The sequence below is a fragment of the Rhinoderma darwinii genome, chromosome 4 (assembly GCF_050947455.1).
Source record: "Rhinoderma darwinii isolate aRhiDar2 chromosome 4, aRhiDar2.hap1, whole genome shotgun sequence".
Classification (NCBI taxonomy): Eukaryota; Metazoa; Chordata; class Amphibia; order Anura; family Rhinodermatidae; genus Rhinoderma; species Rhinoderma darwinii.
The window spans coordinates 301,190,269-301,214,384 of record NC_134690.1 but is presented as its reverse complement, the minus strand read 5'-3'; the positions used below and the strand labels follow the sequence as shown (position 1 = coordinate 301,214,384).

At 39.8% G+C, this 24,116-nt stretch overlaps 1 protein-coding gene across 8 annotated transcripts in view; it reads left to right on the top strand.

Annotated features, from left to right (window-relative positions):
- ARID1B (AT-rich interaction domain 1B) overlaps positions 1-24,116 on the top strand; it is a 434,025-nt gene that overhangs the window by 37,295 nt on the left and 372,614 nt on the right. For all 8 annotated transcript variants that reach the window (XM_075862678.1, XM_075862676.1, XM_075862674.1 and 5 more), the window contains exon 2: positions 11,714-11,908. In XM_075862678.1, the coding sequence (XP_075718793.1) occupies positions 11,714-11,908 (195 nt within the window). The remainder of the gene's footprint in view (positions 1-11,713; positions 11,909-24,116) is intronic.

Sequence of the window (24,116 nt, the reverse complement as noted above, 5' to 3'; positions counted from 1 at the left end):
CCAACGGATGTGTGCATGAGGCCTTACCAAATTGGCGCTGTTGTGAAACATGTCCATCAATAATTACTAACGTGTATAAACCTGTTTTGTAAAAGCTTATATAAGAATGTTTTGAATGGTTTTGGGGATGCTTTACAATTTAAGGCCCTATTCACACGGACGTGTCCGTTTTGTGCGCGCAAAAAATGCTCCGTTTTGCGTCCACGTGCAGAAGTTCCGTGTGGCATAAGCATATCGTGCGTGGCTGCGTGATTTTCGCGCAGCCGGCATCATTATGACACTCTGTATGAGTGTTTGCAAACCGAAAAGCACGTGGTGCTTTTCTGTTTTCATTCATTCTTTTTACTACTGTTGCGCGAATTACGCGCGGCACCTGGAAGTCTTTTTCCTTTGTAAGGGATCCACTTCTAGCGTTAAGTCTTCCAATGGATTCCTGCCATAACGATTTGTAAGAGGCACAAGAAGGGGGAATTTGACACGGAAAGTAAAATGACATGAATCTCCTAGTTGGAACACTGCCTTGACTTTCAGACATTGTAACCTCTGTATTGGGTGCTGCTTCTCATCTATAGTAGTCTACCCACCAGAGCTGTGTTTGATTATTATACCTAAGTATGTTACACTTTGTATAATATCTGGGTATGAGTGAAAGTAATTACTGTAAATGTTGGTTGTATTAAACCTTCCCAAAAATATGTTTTAAAAAAAACTAGAAGGCCCCCTGGTACCGGAGTTTTTGGGACAGCATTCTCATTACTTTTTAATGACATGACAGCCACTTGTCTCTGCTGGTGCTTCATTGCTGTCAGTAGATCAAAAATACCTTTTACATCTGCTTGTCCTGAATAGCACCGATTTTAGAATATACACCGTTTTAGCCAAAACCTTAAAACCACATGCTTGATATTGTGTAGGATCCCCTCGTACTGCCAAAACAACTCTGACCGATCAAGGCATGGACTCAAAGACCTCTGTAGGTGTCCTGCGGTATCGTGGCTGGACCTCTGGGTCAGACTTGTTTTTCCAGCACATGCCGCAGATGCTCGAATGGACTAAGATCTGGGGAATTTGGAGGTCAAATAAACACCTTGCACTCCATTTGTAGCGTGGCAGGTAGCATTATTCTGCTGATTAGGGAATAACTTTTCCATAAAGGGGTGTACCTGGTCTGCAACAATGTTTAGGTAGGTGGCATGTGTCAAAGTAATATCCGTATAAATGCCAGAACCCAAGGTTTCCCAGCAGAATGTTACTCCGAGCATCACACTGCCTCTGCAGGCTTCTCTTCTTTCCATAGTGTGTCCTGGTGCCACCTCTTCCGGTCGGTAGGCGATGCACTTGCACTCAGCTGTCCACATGATTTAAAAGCAGTTGTTCATCAGACCGCTTCATGGCCCATTTCTGATGCTCAAATTCCCATTGTAGGCACTTTTGGTGGTGGACAGGGGCCAGCATGAGCACTCTGACCGGTCTGCGGCTATGCAGCCCTAAACACAGCAAGCTGTGATGCACTGTATTTCTGACGCTTTTTTATGGGATCATACCAGATGGGCTAGCTGCCTCTCCTTATGCGCGCTGGGCGCACTTGAGCCTTTATTTCCTCCTTCTGACACATCCATTTTGGGAACTAACTGTTCACTTGCCGCCTAGTATATCCCACCCCTTCGCAAACGCCTTAGTAACGAGATAATCAATGTTATTCACCAATCCGTGGTTTCAATATAAGGGCTGAACTTTGACTGGTATTGTGCTTATGGAATTTAAGAAGCTGTTAACTTGTAGTCTGTGGTAGTGTCCGTAGACAATACACAGTGTTCCAAATTATTATGCACATTGGATTTAAGTGTCATAAACATTAAATTATTAGTTTTTCAATTAAGCTCATTGATGGTATTGTGTCTTAGGGCTCTTTGGATCATTGTAATCAATCTCAGACACCTGTGATAATTATTCAGCAAATAACCCAAGAACGTATGAATGAATAAGATTCGTTTAATTCTTATATTTAATTTTCAGTTTATTCTTCACTGAAATACATCTTCACAAAATGTCAGTAATTGCTAACAAGCGATTGTAATCTTCAGTAATTGCTGACAAGCGATTGTAAATTTGACGTTTCGGCCAACTCTGGCCTTTTTCAAAATCGCTTTAAACTGAATGGAGCTGTGGAACTGTGTAATGAGGCATCTACCAGACGCTCTGCATGTGTGTCTGGTCTGCCCGTGTCCGTTCCACGGCTCCATTCAGTTTAAGCGATTTTGAAAGGCCAGAGTCGGCCGAAACGTCAAATTTACAATCGCTTGTCAGCAGTTACTGAAGATTACAATCGCTTGTTAGCAATTACTGAAATTTTGTGAAGATGTATTTCAGTGAAGAATAAACTGAAAATTAAATAATACAAGAATTAAACTAATCCTATTCATTCATACGTTTGAGTGCTTGGGTTATTTGCTGAATGACTATTGTGGGTTTGCCAAACCCGAACCCTCACAGCACCTCAACATTTCCACCAGCAGTGCTATCCAATTTTTTTTTATATACCTGTGATAATTAGTTTACCAGGTGTGCCCAATCAAAGGAAAACCACTTAAGGACGTTCCACATTATTAAGCAGGCCACAGGTTTCAAGCAATATGGGAAAGAAAAAGGATCTCTCTGCTGCCGAAAAGCGTGAAATAGTGCAATACCTTGGACAAGGTATGAAAACATTGGATATTTTAAGAAAACGTAAGCGTGATCATCGTACTGTGAAAATATTTGTGGCTGATTCAGAGCACAGACTGGTTCGTTCAGATAAAGGCATAATGAGGAAGGTTTCTGCTAGACAAATTAATAGGATTAGGAGAGCAGCTGCTAAAATGCATTGCAAAGCAGCAAACCGGTATTTGAAGCCGCTGGTGCCTCTGGAGTTCCGCGAACCTCACGGTGTAGGATCCTCCAGAGGTTTGCAAGTGTGCATAAAGCTATTATTCAGCCACCCCTAAACAATGCTCACAAGCAGAAACGGTTGCAGTGGGCTCAGAAATACATGAAGACTAATTTTCAAACCGTGTTGTTTACTGAGGAGTGCCGTGCAACCCTGGATGGTCCAGATGGATGGTTGGTGAATGGCTACCATGTCCCAACAAGGCTGCGACGTCAGCAAGGAGGTGGCGGAGTCATATTTTGGGCTGGAATCCTGGGGAGAGAGCTGGTAGGCCCCTTTAGGGTCCCTGACGGTGTGAAAATGACCTCTACAAAGTACATAGAGTTTGACTGACCACTTTCTTCCGTGGTACAAAAAGAAGAACCGTGCCTTCTGTAGCAAAATTTATCTTCATGCATGACAATGCACCATCTCATGCTGCAAAGAATACCTCTGTGTCATTGGCTGTTGTGGGCATAAAAGAAGAGAAACTCATGGTGTGGCCCCCATGTTCCCCTGACCTCAACCCTATTGAGAACCTTTGGAGCATCCTCAAGCAAAATATCTATGAGGGTGGGAGGCAGTTCACATCAAAACAGAAGCTCTGGGAGGTTATTCTGACATGCTGCAAAGATATTCAAGCAGAAACTGTCCAAATACTCACAAATTCAATGGATGCAAGAATTGTGAAGGTGATATCAAAGAAGGGGTCCTAATGTTAACATGTAACTTGGCCTGCTAAGTTTTTGTTTTTTTTGATAGAGCTTTTGATTTCTGTAAATATGACCTCCTGATGCGGCAAATTCAACAAATTACCATTTTAGTTCTCTTTACAACCTTTAAAATGTTTTGATCTCTGTTGTGCATAAGAATTTGAAACCGTGCATTTTGAATTTTTTACTTCTAAAAAAAAAAATCTGTTATTAGGAGATTTGTTCAATAAAATTTGCATTATACTCCAACGGTTGATGGATTAAAGATTATACTGACTGTCATTTGCATCAACTATTTAGGAAAATCAGCGAAAAATCACAATTGCATAATAATTTGGAATGTAGGTATTTGATAGCAGTTCCAGACAACTTTTATGCAGTTGTGATGTCTCTCGCAAGAGCCGTTGCCAGTCTTCAGTGACTCTCACCACCGGGCATGGAGAAAACTCCTTCACAACTGCAGCAAAGATTATGATGATGGAAATGTGTTTGGGTGTAAATGGGCTTTTAGTTAATCGGCAGTTCGCACCGAGATTAATTGAATCTACCAACAGATAATTTGTGTAGAAATAGCAAAGGGAGGAAACCTCCAGCTCACCGGCTTGTTGCGTCTCCTGACTTGCTGCTCGGATCCCCGCTACGGCTGGCGGTATGCAATAGAAGAAACAGTGGAAATGATCCAGCGCTGAGTCCAATGGTAATTAAAAAGGAATCGAGGTTCCCATCTTTATTGGAGTAGTATGAATAAAATAGAAGGGAGACGCAGTCCCAAGAGAAAAAATACGAGCGGGCAACTGTGTGCTAGCCTACGCGTTTCGAGCAGCTCCTGTGCTCTTAATCATGGCAAAGAAACATTTCTTTGCCATGATTAAGAGCACAGGAGCTGCTCGAAACGCGTAGGCTAGCACACAGTTGCCCGCTCGTATTTTTTCTCTTGGGACTGCGTCTCCCTTCTATTTTATTCATACTACTCCAATAAAGATGGGAACCTCGATTCCTTTTTAATTACCATTGGACTCAGCGCTGGATCGATCATTTCCACTGTTTCTTAGATAATTTGTGTCTTTAGCTCACTATAGCCATTACATTTTTTACCGGATGTGATGAGTGTTCCTTATTTTTGTATTCATTTTAACTGTGCAATGGCATAGAAAAGAGGAATGCATAAATAAGATACTACACAATATAAACTATCTTACCCATAGAGTAGTAGTGCTGTATCTTTACATAGGCCCACATTTTTCTTATGCCGTGTTAAATTTTAAAACCATAGCTCTTTCCACTAATGTTTGAGGATAAATTTGAACGCATGAAAGAGTTCATGGTTGATGGGGTAACTTTTGGTCAGTAGATTGTTTCTAGTACTATAGACGTAAAAATGGTTCAAGATTGTTTTGGCCTGTATCACAGAGGCAGTTTTTTTTAAGCACAAGCCAGAAGAGGCTCTAAAAAGAAGGAAACCTATAAAGGGAAGACTGTCTTCTCTCTTTTTGTATCCAATCCTATGTTGGTCTTAAACTGCCGCAGGAACTGAATTAGTGTTTCCTTGCTCATGTTCCTGGGTGTACTGTATTCTGACTTGCTACAACCTTTGAAATATATACAGAGATTTAATGGGGCGCTCATAGCAGTCTAGGGGGCCATATTTTAAATCACATTCCTCCTTTTCATGCCTAGACAAACCAGCCGTCATATTACTGAGGTAATTCTTCTAGGGGATAATATCACCGTAATATGGCGCCATACATAGGCACGCACAGTACGGATTTTGTGTCATTTGGTTGATGTGGAGAATTGTTTGATTTTCTTAACATGTTAAAACACCACTGTCGCCTACTTGTTCACATCTGTGGGGGTCCTTCAGCTGTGGGCTGCTGTCGGTAACCCACCACTCAGATTGACATGTCATAAAAGTAAATTATCGGTAACTGTTTTATTAACCTTTTAAGATTTTTCTATACGATTGTTTTTAATCTATTTAGTATATGTCTTGCCCATGCGTATGTGTTCACACACACACACACAGACACACACACACACACACACACACACACACACACACACACACACACACACACACACACACACACACACACACACACACTCTCTCGATTTACGTTTGCAACCATGACAAGGAATCTACTGCAAGTTTTATATGCTTGGATGTGTCTGGGACTCTCAAGCTACAGTATGTGTACATCTCAATCTAATTTATTTTGTAAAGCAGCCAGTCGACTTTGAAGTGCTGCATTCAGAATAGTCATGGAGAGAATACAAAACATTCATCAAAGAGAAAACTTTAACACAGCTTCCAAGTCACATTTGTCTGCCGTGGCCAATAAGAGGCTTGCATTGCACAACATTCTGAGCGTTCATTATGCCTGCTACAAATGTCCTTGCGTGGCATATTTTGCAAGCATTGTAACCACCTGCCGGCTTCAGAACAGGGGGTTGCTGCGCACAAAAATACAAGGCAACTATTGAAATTATATATACTTAGTGCTACACTGTAGATCTTTGAACCTGCTTTTTCATCTAAGCATACACTCCCACAGCATTTTGTAGAAGCAAAAAAAAAAAACAGCAATTATAGAAACGAAGGAGAGAATATGTTTATAGAGGTTGTTCTTCTGAGATTTTCTTCATAGATTCTAACAATTAAAAATGTGTATGGATGTATAGAGCGAGAGATTTTCTTTGTGTATGTATATATGTGTGTGTGTGTGTGTGTGTGTGTGTGTGTGTGTGTGTGTGTGTATATATACACTACCGTTCAAAAGTTTGGGGTACCCAGACAATTTTGTGTTTTCCATGAAAACTCACACTTATATTTATCAAATGAGTTGCTAAATGATTAGAAAATATAGTCAAGACATTGACAGGGTTAGAAATAATGATTTTTATTTCAAATAATAATTTTCTCCTTCAAACTTTGCTTTCGTCAAAGAATGCTCCATTTGCAGCAATTACAGCATTGCAGACCTTTGGCATTCTAGCTGTTAATTTGCTGAGGTAATCGGGAGAAATTTCACCCCATGCTTCCAGAAGGATTGGCTTGATGGGCGCTTCTTGCGTACCATACGGTCAAGCTGCTCCCACAACAGCTCTATGGGGTTGAGATCTGGTGACTGCGCTGGCCACTCCATTACAGATAGAATACCAGCTGTCTGCTTCTTCCCTTAATAGTTCTTGCATAATTTGGAGGTGTGCTTTGGGTCATTTGTCCTGTTGTAGGATGAAATTGGCTCCAATCAAGCGCTGTCCACAGGGTATGGCATGGCGTTGCAAAATGGAGTGATAGCCTTCCTTATTCAAAATCCCTTTTACCTTGTACAAATCTCCCAGTTTACCAGCAGCAAAGCAACCCCAGACCATCACATTACCTCCACCATGCTTGACAGATGGCGTCAGGCACTCTTCCAGCATCTTTTCAGTTGTTCTGTGTCTCACAAATGTTCTTCTGTGTGATCCAAACACCTCAAACTTTGATTCGTTTGTCCATAACACTGTTTTCCAATCTTCCTCTGTCCAATGTCTGTGTGCTTTTGCCCATATTAATCTTTTCCTTTTTATTAGCCAGTCTCAGATATGGCTTTTTCTTTGCCACTCTGCCCTGAAGGCCAGCATCCCGGAGTCGCCTCTTCACTGTAGACGTTGACACTGGCGTTTTGCGGGTACTATTTAATGAAGCTGCCAGTTGAGGACCTGTGAGGCGTCTATTTCTCAAACTAGAGACTCTAATGTACTTGTCTTGTTGCTCAGTTGTGCAGCGGGGCCTCCCACTTCTCTTTCTACTCTGGTTAGAGCCTGTTTGTGCTGTCCTCTGAAGGGAGTAGTACACACCGTTGTAGGAAATCTTCAGTTTCTTGGCAATTTCTCGCATGGAATAGCATTAATTTCTAAGAACAAGAATAGACTGTCGAGTTTCACATGAAAGCTCTCTTTTTCTAGCCATTTTGAGAGTTTAATCGAACCCACAAATGTAATGCTCCAGATTCTCAACTAGCTCAAAGGAAGGTCAGTTTTATATCTCCTCTATACAGCAAAACTGTTTACAGCGGTGCTAACATAATTGCACAAGGGTTTTCAAGTGTTTTCTAATCATCCATTTACCTTCTAACGCAGTTAGCAAACGCAATGTACCATTAGAACACTGGAGTGATGGTTGCTGGAAATGGGCCTCTATACACCTATGTAGATATTGCATCAAAAACCAGACGTTTGCAGCTAGAATAGTCATTTAGCACATTAACAATGTATAGAACGTATTTCTGATTAATTTAATGTTATCTTGATTGAAAAAAACGGTGCTTTTCTTTCAAAAATAAGGAAATTTCTAAGTGACCCTAAACTTTTGAACGTGTGTGTGTGTGTGTGTGTGTGTATATATATATATATATATATATATATATATTACAGTGAAGGAAATAAGTATTTGATCCCTTGCTGATTTTGTAAGTTTGCCCACTGTCAGTCATGAACAGTCTAGAATTTTTAGGCTAGGTTAATTTTCCCAGTGAGAGATAGATTATATATAAAAAAAAAAACAGAAAATCACATTGTCAAAATTATATATATATTTTTATTTGCATTGTGCACAGAGAAATAAGTATTTGATCCCTTTAGCAAACAAGACTTAGTACTTGGTGGCAAAACCCTTGTTGGCAAGCACAGCAGTCAGATGTTTTTTGTAGTTGATGATGAGGTTTGCACATGTTAAATGGAATTTTGGCCCACTCCTCTTTGCAGATCATCTGTAAATCATTAAGATTTCAAGGCTGTCGCTTGACAACTCGGATCTTCAGCTCCCTCCATAAATTTTCGATGGGATTAAGGTCTGCAGACTGGCTAGGCCACTCTATGACCTTAATGTGCTTCTTTTTGAGCCACTCCTTTGTTGCCTTGGCTGTATGTTTCGGGTCATTGTCGTGCTGGAAGACCCAGCCACGAGCCATTTTTAATGTCCTGGTGGAGGGAAGGAGGTTGTCACTCAGGATTTGATGGTACATGGCTCCATCCATTCTCCCATTGATGCGGTGAAGTAGTCCTGTGCCCTTAGCAGAGAAACACCCCCAAAACATAATGTTTCCACCTCCATGCTTGACAGTGGGGATGGTGTTCTTTGGGTCATAGGCAGCATTTCTCTTCCTCCAAACACGGCGAGTTGAGTTAATGCCAAAGAGATCAATTTTAGTCTCATCTGACCACAGCACCTTCTCCCAATTACTCTCAGAATCATCCAGATGTTAATTTGCAAACTTCAGACGGGCCTGCACATGTGCCTTCTTGAGCAGGGGGACCTTGCGGGCACTGCAGGATTTTAATCCATTACGGCGTAATGTGTTACCAATGGTTTTCTTGGTGACTGGTCCCAGCTGCCTTGAGATCATTAACAAGTTCCCCCCATGAAGTTTTCGGCTGAGCTCTCCCCTTCCTCAGGATCCCCCACGAGGTGAGATTTTTCATGGAGCCCCAGATCGATGTCGATTGACAGTCATTTTGTATGTCTTCCATTTTCTTACTATTGCACCAACAGTTGTCTCCTTCTCACCCAGCGTCTTACTTATGGTTTTGTAGCCCAATCCAGCCTTGTGCAGGTCTATGATCTTGTCCCTGACATCCTTAGGCTGGGTTCACACGACCTATTTTCAGACGTAAACGAGGCGTATTATGCCTCGTTTTACGTCTGAAAATAGGGCTGCAATACGTCGGCAAACATCTGCCCATTCATTTGAATGGGTTTGCCGACGTACTGTAATTTACGCGTCGCCGTTTGACAGCTGTCAAACGACGACGCGTAAATGGACTGCCTCGGCAAAGAAGTGCAGGGCACTTCTTTGCCACGTAATTTGAGCTGTTCTTCATTGAACTCAATGAAGCACAGCTCAAGATTTACGAGCGTCTCAGACGCCTCGTAAATTACGAGGAGGAGCATTTACGTGTGAAACGAGGCAGCTGTTAACAGTCTGTCTTTTCACACGTAAATGCCTCTCATCGTGTGAACATACCCTTAGAAAGCTCTTTGGTCTTGCCCATGTTGTAGAGGTTAGAGTCAGACTGATTAATTGAGTCTGTGGACAGGAGTCTTTTATACAGGTGACCATTAAAGCCAGCTGTCTTTAATGCAGGCACCAAGTTGATTTGGAGCGTGTAACTGGTCTGGAGGAGGCTGAACTCTAAGGCTGGGTTCACACGAGCACATTAACGTCTGTAATGGACGCACGTATTTCGGCCGGAAGTCTCGGACTCAGTGCAGGGAGCCGGGCTCCTAGCATCATAGTTATGTACGATGCTAGGAGTCCCTGCCTCTCTGCAGGACAACTGTCCCGTACTGTAATCATGTTTTCAGTACGGGACAGTAGTTCCACGGAGAGGCAGGGACTCCTAGCGTCGTACATAACCATGATGCTAGTAGCCCGGCTCCCTGCACTGTGTTCGGTCCGGGACTTGCGGCCGAAATACGTACGTACGTCCGTCCGTTACGGACGTTAATGTGCACGTGTGAACCCAGCCTTAATGGTTGGTAGGGGATCAAATACTTATTTCTCTGTGCACAATTCAAATAAATATATATAATTTTGACTATGTGATTTTCTTTTCTTTTTTTTTATATATAATCTATCTCTCACTGGTAAAATTAACCTAGCCTAAAAATTTTAGACTGTTCATGTCTTTGACAGTGGGCAAACTTACAAAATCAGCAAGGGATCAAATACTTATTTCCTTCACTGTATATATTGCAAATGGAGCATTCTTTGACGAAAGCAAAGTTTGAAGGAGAAAATTATTATTTCAAATAAAAATCATTATTTCTAACCTTGTCAATGTCTTGACTATATTTTCTAGTCCTTTTGCAACTTATTTGATAAATATAAGTGTGAGTTTTCATGGAAAACACAATTGTCTGGGTGACCCCAAACTTTTGAACGGTAGTGTGTGTGTGTGTGTGTGTGTGTGTATGTGTGTGTGTGTGTGTGTGTGTGTGTGTATATATATATATATATATATATAATGTGTAAATTATATATTTTTTTAAAATCCATCATAAAGATCTCTATTGTCTGGTATGCCGATTCTATATTCCCTCAATAGTTGCAAACGTATAATATTTTTTTGGAGGTGTTTTTTTATTTTTTCCCACTTTTATACATTGTTCTGCACTGCTCTACATTTTAATTGTACCCTTATTTAACGATATTGAGGGAAAATTTACGGATGCTTGGTCTCTGGTGCAGTAGTTTGGTAGCTGTCCACTCAATGCGCAAATGTTCAAAGTAAGAAAAAGATCGGCACTGCTTTGGCTCCTGGAAAACTACAGGTCTCAATCAGATGACCACATAGGTCTAAACGGGTTCAATTGAATCCACAACAGGTGGTGCTCAGTGGTGAGATTAGACCAGCACAGGTATAGTGGAAAAAAATCCACGACACTCACCATTCAGTAGAATTTTCAATTAATGTTGCGGCAGGCAAACCAAGGAAGTATGGATGTGGGGCACAAGCCTATGGCCGTTTTGCGCATACCCACGCTTTGTCAAGGCCTCAATGCACTACTTGACTTGGTGATAATCGGCTGTGTTTCTTTACCAAACTTGTCACAGACATGATCTTGGCTTTCATTTAAAGGGGTTATTCCCATCTTACACATTTATAGCATATCCATAAGATGGGCATGATCCGTGGAAGTTCCACCTCTGAGACCATCACTTTTTGGTAGAATGGGGTTCCAATGAGCCCATTCACCAATTCTGTGCGGTCGCTTTTTTTCAATCGCTTCATAGGCTTGCACGTGGCCCTCTCCATTGAAGTCTATGGGTGTTAGGAAATAGCCAAGCAAGCAGCACCTTAGATACCACAGATATTAGGAGACCTATGCAGTGAAACATCTGCCTGCAAAGTATCCATTATTTACTAGACTGCTTCCTGACAGTATGGCTACTTAAGTGCAACCAATGTTACAACAGAAAAATTACATTCTAATGTGTTTTTGTAAATTTTAAAAGTATCAATTGTGTACGAATATATGACTGTATAGCCATTTAATAAAAAAGGATATAATCTGCATTTTGATATTGCTTTATTTGTGTACAAACAGGGCAGTCCAATGGATCCAATGGTTATGAAAAGGCCTCCACTTTATGGAATTGGCAGTAGCCCCTACTCCCAGACACAGCAAAGCAGTCCTTATCCTGGTCAGACTTATGGACCTCAAGGCCCACAAAGATATCCAATGGCAATACAGGGACGCACTCACGGTACAATGGGAGGAATGCAGTATCCACAACAACAGGTTTGTGACGTCATTTATGTATTAATCTGCTTTATCAAGACATGGATGAACATGCATTTTAATGGATAAAGGGGGCTTATCTCCTAGGATAACATAGAATCGGCATGTTGAACTTTAACATGCCTGATACTGCTTTCCCCCAGCGTGGACATTGGGGGTCTGTTGGGCCTTCTCCATATACATTGGAGCTTTTATACTGGTAAATTTAGCAGATTTTTGTTTAATGTATATGGCTGGCTTAAAGAGAACTCAGGTGACATCAGGTCTAATGTGACCACCTCTAAATATTGTACATTTAATGCATTTATTAATGATTTTTAAAGTGTAGTTAAGTCAGAATCAGGCTCTGTTCACATCTGCTTCGTGGTTTCCGACTGATCCGAACAGCGCCCGACAAACCCCATTGTGGTGTCCATCGGATGGAAAGGGAAAAATAGTGCTTCTAATTGTTTTTGCCATGCAGATGTGATCAGGGCCTATCATGCGCTGTAAGTAGACCAGAACAGACAAATTCTTGCCACGTCTGGAAGACACAACAAAAAAAGGGACATATATTTACTACAAAGGCGCAAAAAGCAAAGGCCATACTCGATACAAGGGCAGGTTCAAACAACTCTTCCCAACAGGATGCAGACAAGCCACAATTCTAGTAGAACCTTGTATTGTAAAATATTTTACATTTACCAGCAATATAAATTGCTCCACAAGTCTATTCAGTGATGGTATAGACCACATAGTTTATGAAGACGTCTGATTTGTGAAGGTCTTACATTTAAATAGTTTTGTAAAATTCATACGTTTTTGTTTTAAAGAGGATCTGTCCGTTGTTTTATTAATTCCCTATCTCCTAACTAATCTAATAGGCGCTATGATGCTGATAACTGCAGTGTGAATTGTTTCAAAACGTTTACTTGCAAAGTTGTGAGCTTTTGTTTTTTTTCTAACTATGCTAATTTGACTATACTTGCCAAATGGGAGGTTACTCTTTGTTTACTCTTTGAGTGGTGTAATGTTTTCTGTATGATGCTGTCCAATCAGCAACATACAGTTTTCCTCTTCCCAGCCCAGCAACACCGTGTGATCTAACTGAAGCTGAGATCATGATTGGCTGGGAAGAGGAGAACCGTACGATGCTGATTGGATGTTTTCTGTATCACGCTGTCCAATTGGGGTCATACAGTTCTCTTTTTCTCAGCCCAGCGTGATCTCTGCTTCAATTGCGAGATAACGCTGTGTTGCTGGGCTGGGAAGAGGAGAACTGTATGACGCTGATTGGACAGCGTCATACAGAAAATATTACTCCGCCCAGAGTAAAAAAGAGTTACCTCCCATATGGCAAGAATAGCCAAATTAGCATATTTAGAAAAAAAAGCACATAACGTTGCAAATAATAAACTTTTTGAAACACAATTTACACTGTAGTTATCTGCATCATAGCGCCTATTAGATTAGTTAGGAGGTAGGGCATTAATAAACTAGTGACTGATCCTCTAAGGTTTTATATTGGGTTAAATATTGAGGGTTGTGGGAAAGTGTAGATAAGTGATTGCTGATTTTTTTATTCGAAAAAGGAATATACTCATCTTATGTCTATTAGTAGGACAACAACCTTGGAAGTAAGAGCTAATAACTGCTACTGAATGTATAGAATGACAATTATTTATGTCCATTCAATGAAGAATGAGAAAGCTTTAAGACCTGTTCACAAGGAGGTTTTTTTGCAGGCAGAATAAAATTTCAATTTTTAAATAAAAAATAATATATATATATATATATATATCACGAAAGAAATCCCACAGCGCTCCGATGGTTCCAAAAAGTATGTGATTTATTCAGTCAACAGCTGCAACGTTTCCGTCCTGCTATAGGACCTTTTTCAAGCATGCTTGAGAAAGGTTGAGAATGGTCCGGATTGGGACTGAAACGTAGCAACCTTACATATGGGTGAATAAACATTTTTCACTTTTTTGACTACTATGCTGTGGAGTGCTGTCTATTTTTTTAATTCCTAAATTTTGACTATTGGTCGTGGTCTGGAGGCTTGCACACACGAAACCCCTGATAGAGGTGATTTTTTCAAGATTTGTGGTGCGGTTCTTCTTTGTATTTCCTATATATATACATATATATATATATATATATATATATATATATATATATATATATATTTGGCGTGTGTGTATCCTACCATTTTTGTGTCTACAGCTCCTATGCAGACTTGTGTCACCATTGTTGCATACTACAAACAAGCTTTGTATAGTCTAATCTTGCTGTTATACTCCCTTTCGTCCGTCGCCTACTTCTTGGCAACCTGACGAATATATATTGGCAAGAAGGAGGGGGCACTTTATGTGTATATCCTAGGTGTGCGTTTAAATAGGCATTCTTTCCCTGGTATCGCAGTTAGGGCATTATGCCGGCCCTGGAAAATTATTAGTATGTTTTATTGTTTTACCTGCCTAGGACAACAGGCAAGGGAGACCACTCATTATGGCATGTCTGTCGTACCACCAAAATGAATTGCTTCTAGGTCTTCTTCTTGTATGCAAATCTGAGTGGCTCTTTAGCTTCATTTATGCAATGTATAGAGGCTCCCTAACCTCCCCCCCCCCCCATCCCCACCCCCTGGTTTGGGTACTTTTTTTTTGCACTCAGGATTGTGGGTAACATTTTTTTAAACAAGACCATGGCTTTCAGTGCACCTAATTCAAGTATATTTACTCTAACATTTGTATGAGAAGAGAGAGGATTGCAAGTTCAAGTTATTGGAAGCATGATGGCAAATTGGTTATTTCATTTGCTTGGTATAAAGTGGCATATAAATTGCATAGTCAATGAAAAAATGTAAGATGGTTATTAGACACCTCTTAAAAAGAAGATTGAGGTCATCTTCATGACTACTTTATGCAGATTGCATGGGATGTGAGTTACAGAAAAATGCATGAGTCCATAGGATATTATTTATTGAATAATGCTTTGAAAATGTAGGTTGACCAATTGTTTGTGGCAAGTATAATTTCTTTATCTTTCAATGTATGACATTTTTATTCAATTTTAAAATTGCTGCTGAATATTAAGTTCTGACCATGTTTTCGAAATACAATGAACATGACAGATTTCACTTAAGCTTGATCTACTTCCTCTATGCAGACAGGTGTGTATGTGTATGTGTATATATATATATATATATATATATATATATATATATATATATATATGCGCTACAGTTCAAAAGTTTGGGATCACCCAGACAATTTTGTGTTTTCCATGAAAACTCACACTTATATTTATCAAATGAGTTGCAAAATGACTAGAAAATATAGTCAAGACATTGACAAGGTTAGAAATAATGATTTTTATTTTAAATAATAATTTTTTCCTTCAAACTTTGCTTTCGTCAAAGAATGCTCCATTTGCAGCAATTACAGCACTGCAGACCTTTGGCATTCTAGCTGTTAATTTGCTGAGGTAATCGGGAGAAATTTCACCCCATTCTTCCAGAAGCCCCTCCCACTAGTTGGATTGGCTTGATGGGCACTTCTTGCGTACCATACGGTCAAGCTGCTCCCACAACAGCTCTATGGGGTTGAGATCTGGTGACTGCGCTGGCCACTCCATTACAGATAAATACCAGCTGCCTGCTTCTTCCCTTAATAGTTCTTTCATAATTTGGAGGTGTGCTTTGGGTCATTGTCCTGTTGTAGGATGAAATTGGCTCCAATCAAGCTCTGTCCACAGGGTATGGCATGACGTTGCCAAATGGAGTGATAGCCTTCCTTATTCAAAATCCCTTTTACCTTGTACAAATCTCCCACTTTACCAGCACTAAAGCAACCCCAGACTATCACATTACCTCCACCATGCTTGACCGATGGCGTCGGGCATTCTTCCAGCATCTTTTCAGTTGTTCTGCGTCTCACAAATGTTCTTCTGTGTGATCCAAACAGCTCAAACTTCGATTTTTCTGTCCATAACACTTTTTTCCAATCTTCCTCTGACCAATGTCTGTGTGCTTTTGCCCATATTAATCTTTTCCTTTTATTAGCCAGTCTCAGATATGGCTTTTTCTTTGCCACTCTGCCCTGAAGGCCAGCATCCCGGAGTAGCCTCTTCACTGTAGACGCTGGCGTTTTGCGGGTACTATTTAATGAAGCTGCCAGTTGAGGACCTGTGAGGCGTCTATTTCTCAAACTAGAGATTCTAATGTACTTGTCTTGTTGCTCAGTTGTGCAGCGGGGCCTCCCACTTTTTACTCTGGTTAGAGCCTGTTTGTTCTGTCCTCTGAAGGGAGTAGTACACACCGTTGTAGGAAATCTTCAGTTTCTTGGCAATTTCTCGCATGGATTAGCCTTAATTTCTAAGAACAAGAATAGACTGTCAAGTTTCACATGAAAGCTCTCTATTTTTTCTAGCCATTTGGAGAGTTTAATCGAACCCACAAATGTAATGCTCCAGATTCTCAACTAGCTCAAAGGAAGGTCAGTTTTATAGCTCCTCTAAACAGCAAAACTGTTTACAGCGGTGCTAAAATAATTGCACAAGGGTTTTCAAGTGTTTTCTAATCATCCATTAGCCTTCTAACACAGTTAGCAAACACAATGTACCATTAGAACACTGGATTGATGGTTGCTGGAAATGGGCCTCTATACACCTATGTAGATATTGCATTAAAAACCAGACGTTTGCAGCTAGAATAGTCATTTAGCACATTAACAATGTAAAGAGTGTATTTCTGATTAATTTAATGTTATCTTCATTGGAAAAAACAGCTTTTCTTGCAAAAATAAGGAAATTTCTAAGTGACCCTAAACTTTTGAACAGTAGTGTGTGTATGTGTATATGTATGTGTTTATATATATATAATGTGTGTGTATATGTATATATAATCTATATCTATCTCTCTCATTATGCCTCAACATTAAAACCACTGACTGCCAAAGTAAATAACATTGATTTATGATTGTTGACACTGTCAAGGAATGGGATATATTGGGTTGCCAGTAAACAGTCAGTTTTTGAACATCTGTTGGAAGTAGGCAAAATGGGCGAATGTAAGGCTCTGAGCGACTTTGACAAGGACCAAATTTTGATGACTAGATGACTGGGTGAGCGCATCTCCAAAACGGCAAGTCTTGTGGGATGTTTTCAGTATGCAGTGGTTAGTCTTTACCATAAGTGGTCCAAGGAAGGACAAATGGTGAGCCGATAAAAGGGTCATGGGCGCCCAAGGCTCATTCATTTGCATGGGGAGCTAAGGCTAGCCCGTATGGTCCAGTCCCAAAGAAAAGCTAATATAGCACAAATTGTTGAAAAGTTAGGCCTCATGCACACGACCGTAGTGGTGTGCGCGGCCTGTGATTTGCTGCTCGGATGGCCGCGGAGTGTCCTCCGCAGGCCCCCTGCAAATCACGGGCCGTGCACATGGCCGTGTACATAAATTTCAATGAGCCCGGACTGCAAAAATGCAGCCGTAATAAGACATGTCATACCTTTTTGGGGCCCAGGCTCCTGGGCAATGCACAGACCGTGGAAATCACGGTCGTATTAATGGGACCGCAATTCACCCGCAGGTTTGCGGGTCAATTGTGGCCGCAAAAACACGTTCGTGTGCATGAGGCCTTAATGCTGGCTATGATAGAAAGGTGTTAGAACACACAGGGCATTGCAGCTTGTGTAGCTACAGACCGGTCAGAGTGGACCACTCAACCTGTATATAGAAGTCTGGCATTTCTGATCCATAGGCATAATATAGATTTGTACATCAGTCATATGATATTGGGGGGGCTATCGCCATTTTAATAAATCACTGACGGCCTAGTCATTGCCTCAACTCGTGTAGGACTGTTCCTATGCACGGCAGTCTGCAGCTGCCGAATCAGTCTCTCTCACTGCGTCCAGCGATGTGCTGGGTGCATGCACATTGACTCCTGTGATACATACTGGCCGTCTCTTGATACAATTTTAACTCTTCATTGTTGTCTGTCTGTTTGATACATTAATAAAAGTTATATTTTAACTGCCTTTACTGACACTAATCGACTGGTGGCTGGGAAACTGGGACTTCTGTGCCTCGGCACATTTCTCTTCATTGTTTATTCATCCCTGCCAGCCACTAGGGGGTCTCTCTTTTGCTTTTTCAGTCATATGATTGGTTCACAGTGAATTGATTAGATAAATATTGGTTTAGCCAGCAAGAATGCTTTATTTTATGTTTTTAGATAACAAGAAGATTTTTCTGTGTCCGGTACCTGTCCATTCAACATGACTGATGTTGGATGGAATGACCAGAAAAGAGAAGACAGCCACGCTTTCTTACTGAATGACTTTTAATTATTAGGCATTCCTCTGAATGACCACATTTCTTCCAAATATTTGTTTGATTTTGTGATACACCGAGGGGTCCATTGTCCTGCCTAATTTTTAGATTATTTTTTTCATACAAAGCCATGGTGGCTATTTCACAATATATTGGTGTGGCATTACAACATGTTAACTAGATGAATGTTGAGATTTTCTGTTCATTTGGTAATTGCTGCATAATTGAAAATTATCCATAAGCAGTCAGTGACCTGGCAGAGTGATTGGCTGCTGGCCCTTATCCCTCTTTTCACAGTACTAATATAATTGGCTAGGCCACACTATATGATTGCTAACACTCTGCAGGGAAAACATGAATGGATAATTATTGTAGTGATTTTTAATTTTTTTTTGTTATTGAATGGACAAGAACCTCCGATGATTTTACATTGGACTTTCTCCAGAGTTGTTAATTTAAAATTTGTACGTCTGTATTTTTTTTTCTCTCCTTCTACAAAAATATCAAATGTAAAGTAAAATAGAAAAATGGCTGCTATGAAGTATATTAGCAATTTTCATTTTTAGCACGTTACAATAATTTTTTTTGCTCTAAAAATTAAGAAATTGAGTCAACTTAAAATACCTACAAATATATACGTGTGTTAAATAAATCCGCATAAGGTTTCGTAGGTTTTTTTTTATTTTTTATTTTTTATTTAATTGTAGCATCTTTTAAGCCAGTAAGGTTTCCATGCTTTCTTAGATTAGTACTATTATATAAGCACATTTTAAATCCTTTAGACCCTTAAGAAACAACTATGTAAATATGATCTAATTCAAACCTGGTAAATGCTAGTGGTCTGTAGGAAAAAAAATTGGCTCAGATCCTGCATAGCATTATTTCATTCTGGAAAGAGGATATTTTGGATTTAGTGGGTAACTTTTCATCTTGGAGATGTTGGATTGTAGCCAAAGAAAGTAATTTACTCTTAGCTTGGCAGGTTATGTACACAAACTTTTGCAAAAAAGGTAGTGTATTAAGTTCAGGCTTGAGTTTCTAAAGGTCTTTCTAAAAGAAGTACTGTAGCTGGAATTTTTTCTTAATTCATAATAATCCTGAAGTCCCATTAGGCTTTGTCTACGATGCTCTTGATTGTTTCTTTCTTCAAATACTGGGTATTGCAAGACTTGCTAGACAGTATAGTATATATTTTCTTTTCAGTATTGATAGATGACCCTATAGTCTAAAAAAATCGATTTAGCCAAACAGACTGCAGTACGTCAGCTGAAGTAGAATATCTTTTGACTTGATATCATTGTGCATATGTTTAAAAAAACAAACCAAAACAGTCATTCTAGATTGAGATGTTTTTGGGAAATCAAGAGGATCCTTGTTAGGAATCTTGCTATTACATAGTTGCAACAAAAATGCTGGTAGTACTTGATGGGTGCTGTGTGGTCTCTGATACTAACCAACTGACTACGGAAATCAGAATAGAAGAGTAGTTAATGGTCAGGATCTATCATGTTAAGCTGAATCCATGTTTATGAGACCTGTATTAATCAGTAAATTACTAAACTTCATTATGTTAAAGGGAATATTCTTGAACCGCGCTATATACAGGGTATTCATGAACTTAGTTGTGATCGTTATTACTTGGATTCTGCTTGTCAGAGACACGCAGGGCCAACTTTCACCGAAACAGTCAGAGCTACTGACCTGATGCAATCGACTTTGACAGAAGGATAGAGCTTCTATCTTAAAACCTAAAAATAAAATTAAGTTTTAAAATAAGATAACATTTAGATGTATTAAAATAATATTCACTTCAAAGTGTACATAGCCTTTAAAGAGGCTCTGTCACCAGATTATAAGTGCTCTATCTCCTACATAATCTGATTGGCGCTGTAATGTAGATAACAGTGGTGTTTATTTTGAAAAACGATCATTTTTGAGCAAGTTATGAGCTAGTTTAGATTTATGCTAATGAGTTTCTCAATGGACAACTTTTTACTAACTGGGTGTTGTACAGAGGAGTGTATGAGGCTGACCAATCAGTGACTAATCCGCGTCATACACTCCTCATTGTTCCAGCCCAGCTTCATTCACTGCACAATCACATTGTGCTGTGGATCATGCTGGGCTGGAACAATGAGAAGTGTATGATGCTGATTAGTCACTGATTGGTCAGCCTTATACACTCCTCTGTACAACACCCAGTTGGTAAAAAGTAAAAAAACGCCCAGTTGTCCATTGAGAAACTCATTGGCATAAATCTAAACTAGCTCATAACTTGCTCAAAAATGATCGTTTTTCAAAATAAAAACCACTGCTGTTATCTACATTACAGCGCCGATCAGATTATTTGGAGATAGGCAAGTTATAATCTGGTGACAGAGCCTCTTTAAGCTTTGCTATTTGTGCCTTTCTTTCTTTTTGAGCGGTTATTGAAAGTAATTTACAGAATATTCATGAACATTCAATGACTCTTGGAAATTGTGGCCCTATACTCGAGGGCAATAATAGGTTTTGATGAGCTTGGTTGAGAAGTTTTGCTCTCGTTGTTTCCGTTATAAAGGCTCTTGCCATTTGTAGTAGAGTAAAATTATACTAATGGCGGACTATACAGTACTTCAACTTATAAACTCACTGAAAAATACAAGGGATCGGAATCACTAGGTGTTTTCTTGGTTAGGCTTTGATTACTAAATTCTCATAGTAAGAAAATAATGGATATATCCGCATTTTTTTTTTTTTGCCTAGTTCACAGTATAGTTTAACATGTGGTGTTTTTTCCCTTTAGCATACTTCTTATAGTTTTCGGGTAGTAGCAAAGCTCCAGATGAAAATGCTTAAAAAGCTCCTAAATTGGGATATAATTTAGTCACCTGTAGGGAGAGTTTATTCAATAATAACCCTAGTGATCTAGCGAATGATCCCCTCAGTGTGCAGTTAAGATTTTTTTGTTTTTCTGACAAACATTATAAGTAAATCTCTCGACCTTCAGCCTGGTAGTTTATTTGCCTGCGGAGCCATTTGATACAATATCCTAACATTCTGGTTATACCCAATAGGGAGTACTTTATCCTATGTATTATTGCTGCTGTTGTTTTTATTATTATTGTTGCTATTACTGCTCCCTTTCATTATTCCTAAGTGTTACCTCATGGAATGTTTCATTAACTTGCAGTACGGTTAGTCTCTTCTTTTTTTTTTTTTTTTTTTTTTTTTAGACACGGTTTAATGCTGTTTTTGCGCAGTAGTCTGCACCTGAACAATGCAATAGGGCTGTACTCTGACACCGTTTTTCTTGAATTTCAAAAATATTTTTAGTTAAAAATTGATAGAAAAAAATCTGCTCTCTCCGCCGAGAAGCATAAATAATAGTTTTGGGTCATTTTTAACCCTCGATAATACTTGCCTTTTTATGCTCAATATTATGCGGTTTTGTACCCATCGTAGATCTGTTATCACACTGAAATCTACAACTTGTGGCTGCCTTTTTCTTTATAGATCCCAAGTGGGAACTCGTGGTTTTCATAAATGGGGCGGAGTAGGTTACGTGAAGTTACATAGTATGGTTGAAAAAAGACATATGGCCAACAAATTCAACCAAATGATGGGATGTGGATGAAGAGAAGGGGTAAACTTTAGAAATTGATATAGGTGTAGAACTGTTTAAACAAGAAGTAAATATTGCGTTTCATATTAAAAAATAAAAAAACGGTCTTTGGTTACCATTAACATTTTATGTAACTGTACGTCATAGCCGGAAAAGCGGACGTTTGGAGCGGGCTCAGTTGCTGACACCAGTGGGTGTCGACTGTATGTTACAGCCGACACCTCACTGATGTCCTGACATCAGAGAGAACTCCAATCCCGTCCAATTAATGACTTTGCTGCGGCCAATAGTAAGAGGAGCCGTCCTTTCATCCCAGGCTTTAAAAGAAGAGCAGTAAAAGTGCAATATACTGCATTACTTAAAGAGGCTCTGTCACCAGATTTTGCAACCCCTATCTGCTATTGCAGCATATAGGCGCTGCAATGTAGATTACAGTAACGTTTTTCTTTTTTAAAAACGAGCATTTTTGGCCAAGTTATGATCATTTTTGTATTTATGCAAATGAGGCTTGCAAAAGTCCAAGTGGGCGTGTTTACAGTAAAAGCCCAACTGGGCGTGTATTATGTGCGTACATCGGGGCGTTTTTACTACTTTTACTAGCTGGGCGTTCTGACGAGAAGTATCATCCACTTCTCTTTAGAACGCCCAGCTTCTGGCAGTGCAGATCTGTGACGTCACTCACTTCCTGCCCCAAGTCCTGCATCGTGTCGGCCACACCGGCACCAGAGGCTACAGTTGATTGTGCAGCAGCATCAGCGTTTGCAGGTAAGTAGCTACATCGACTTACCTGCAAACGCTGATGCTGCTGCAGAATCAAATGTAGCCTCTGGTGCCGATGTGTCCTCGCTCGTCCGACACGATGCAGGACCTGTGAGTGACGACACAGCGTGATCTCTCGAGAACACGCTGTGTGTCTGCACTGCCAGAAGCTGGGCGTTCTGAAGAGAAGTGGATGATACTTCTCGTCAGAACGCCCAGCTAGTAAAAGTAGTAAAAACGCCCTGAAGTACGCACATAATACACGCCCACTTGGACTTTTGCAAGCCTCATTTGCATAAATACAAAAATGGTCATAACTTGCCCAAAAATGCTCGTTTTTTAAAAATAAAAACGTTACTGTAATCTACATTGCAGCGCCTATCTGCTGCAATAGCAGATAGGGGTTGCAAAATCTGGTGACAGAGCCTCTTTAAGTGATGCACTGTATAGTACCAGTGATCTAGCGATCTCTTGTTCAAGTTAGGTTAAACATAATTGGTATTGCCGTAAGTATAGGCTATTTATTTATTTTAAATTTAAACTGTGTAATTGCAACTAATTCCGCAAACAATGGCATTTGTCTCAGAATTTGACTTCCAATTGAGCCCAATGGGGAACTTCTGCAATGAATTTGCATCATAAATGAATATGCTGCAGATTTTATAATCCGCACAGCAGTTAAATTTATGCACGTTTTCTGTGCATCTTTTATCCGCAGCGTGTGGTTGAGATGTTAAAATCTCATCCATTTTACTGTAATTAGCCATGGATTTTCTGCCCGTAAATCAGATTGGAAAATACACAGCACACATACGCGAAGTGTGAACATACCCTAAAATGTCACCCAAGTATTCTAAAGTAAATGGAAAAAAAGTCCCTCCTGCATTTTGTTTGCTTATATACACCGTTTCTACAAAAGCTGTTGCTGTGTAAAAAAAAAAAAAAATGTGCACACTCTCAAAACCAAAAAGCTTGGACATAAAAACAACGCCCCCCCCCCCAAAAAAAAAAAATTACTTGTGGCCAGAACATTAATAAATATGTTCTCCTTACTACCAAATAAAGATGTACTGCAAAAATACATGCGCCCCTTTGTGTTTCAGGAGCATTGGGGGTAATGTTCGGATGCCCTAACTGAAACAAGCTCAAGGGTGCACAAACACAAATGATTAGTGAAAAAACATGATCTGTGTAGAGAGATTTTGCTCTTACGGATTAAATTAAAATCCATCATTTTTAGTTCAGGTTCTTAACCTGCAAAGATTTTTTGGAATCCACTGACTAATAATTGTTCATTTGAAAAAGATTTGCCAAGGATCTGATATACATTTCCATTATTGCAATCCTCGCTGCAAGTGGGGAAGAGTTGTTGCCTAGAACTAGGCAGTGAGAGGACAAGAGCTGCGCATTAGGCATACGTAGCAACATTGAGGCCAACATTGTAAATGTCGCTACAAATGGCATTGACCTTTACAAATCATACCGCCAATAATGATTTCTGTGGTGACCTGATCAATTTAGATAAAAAA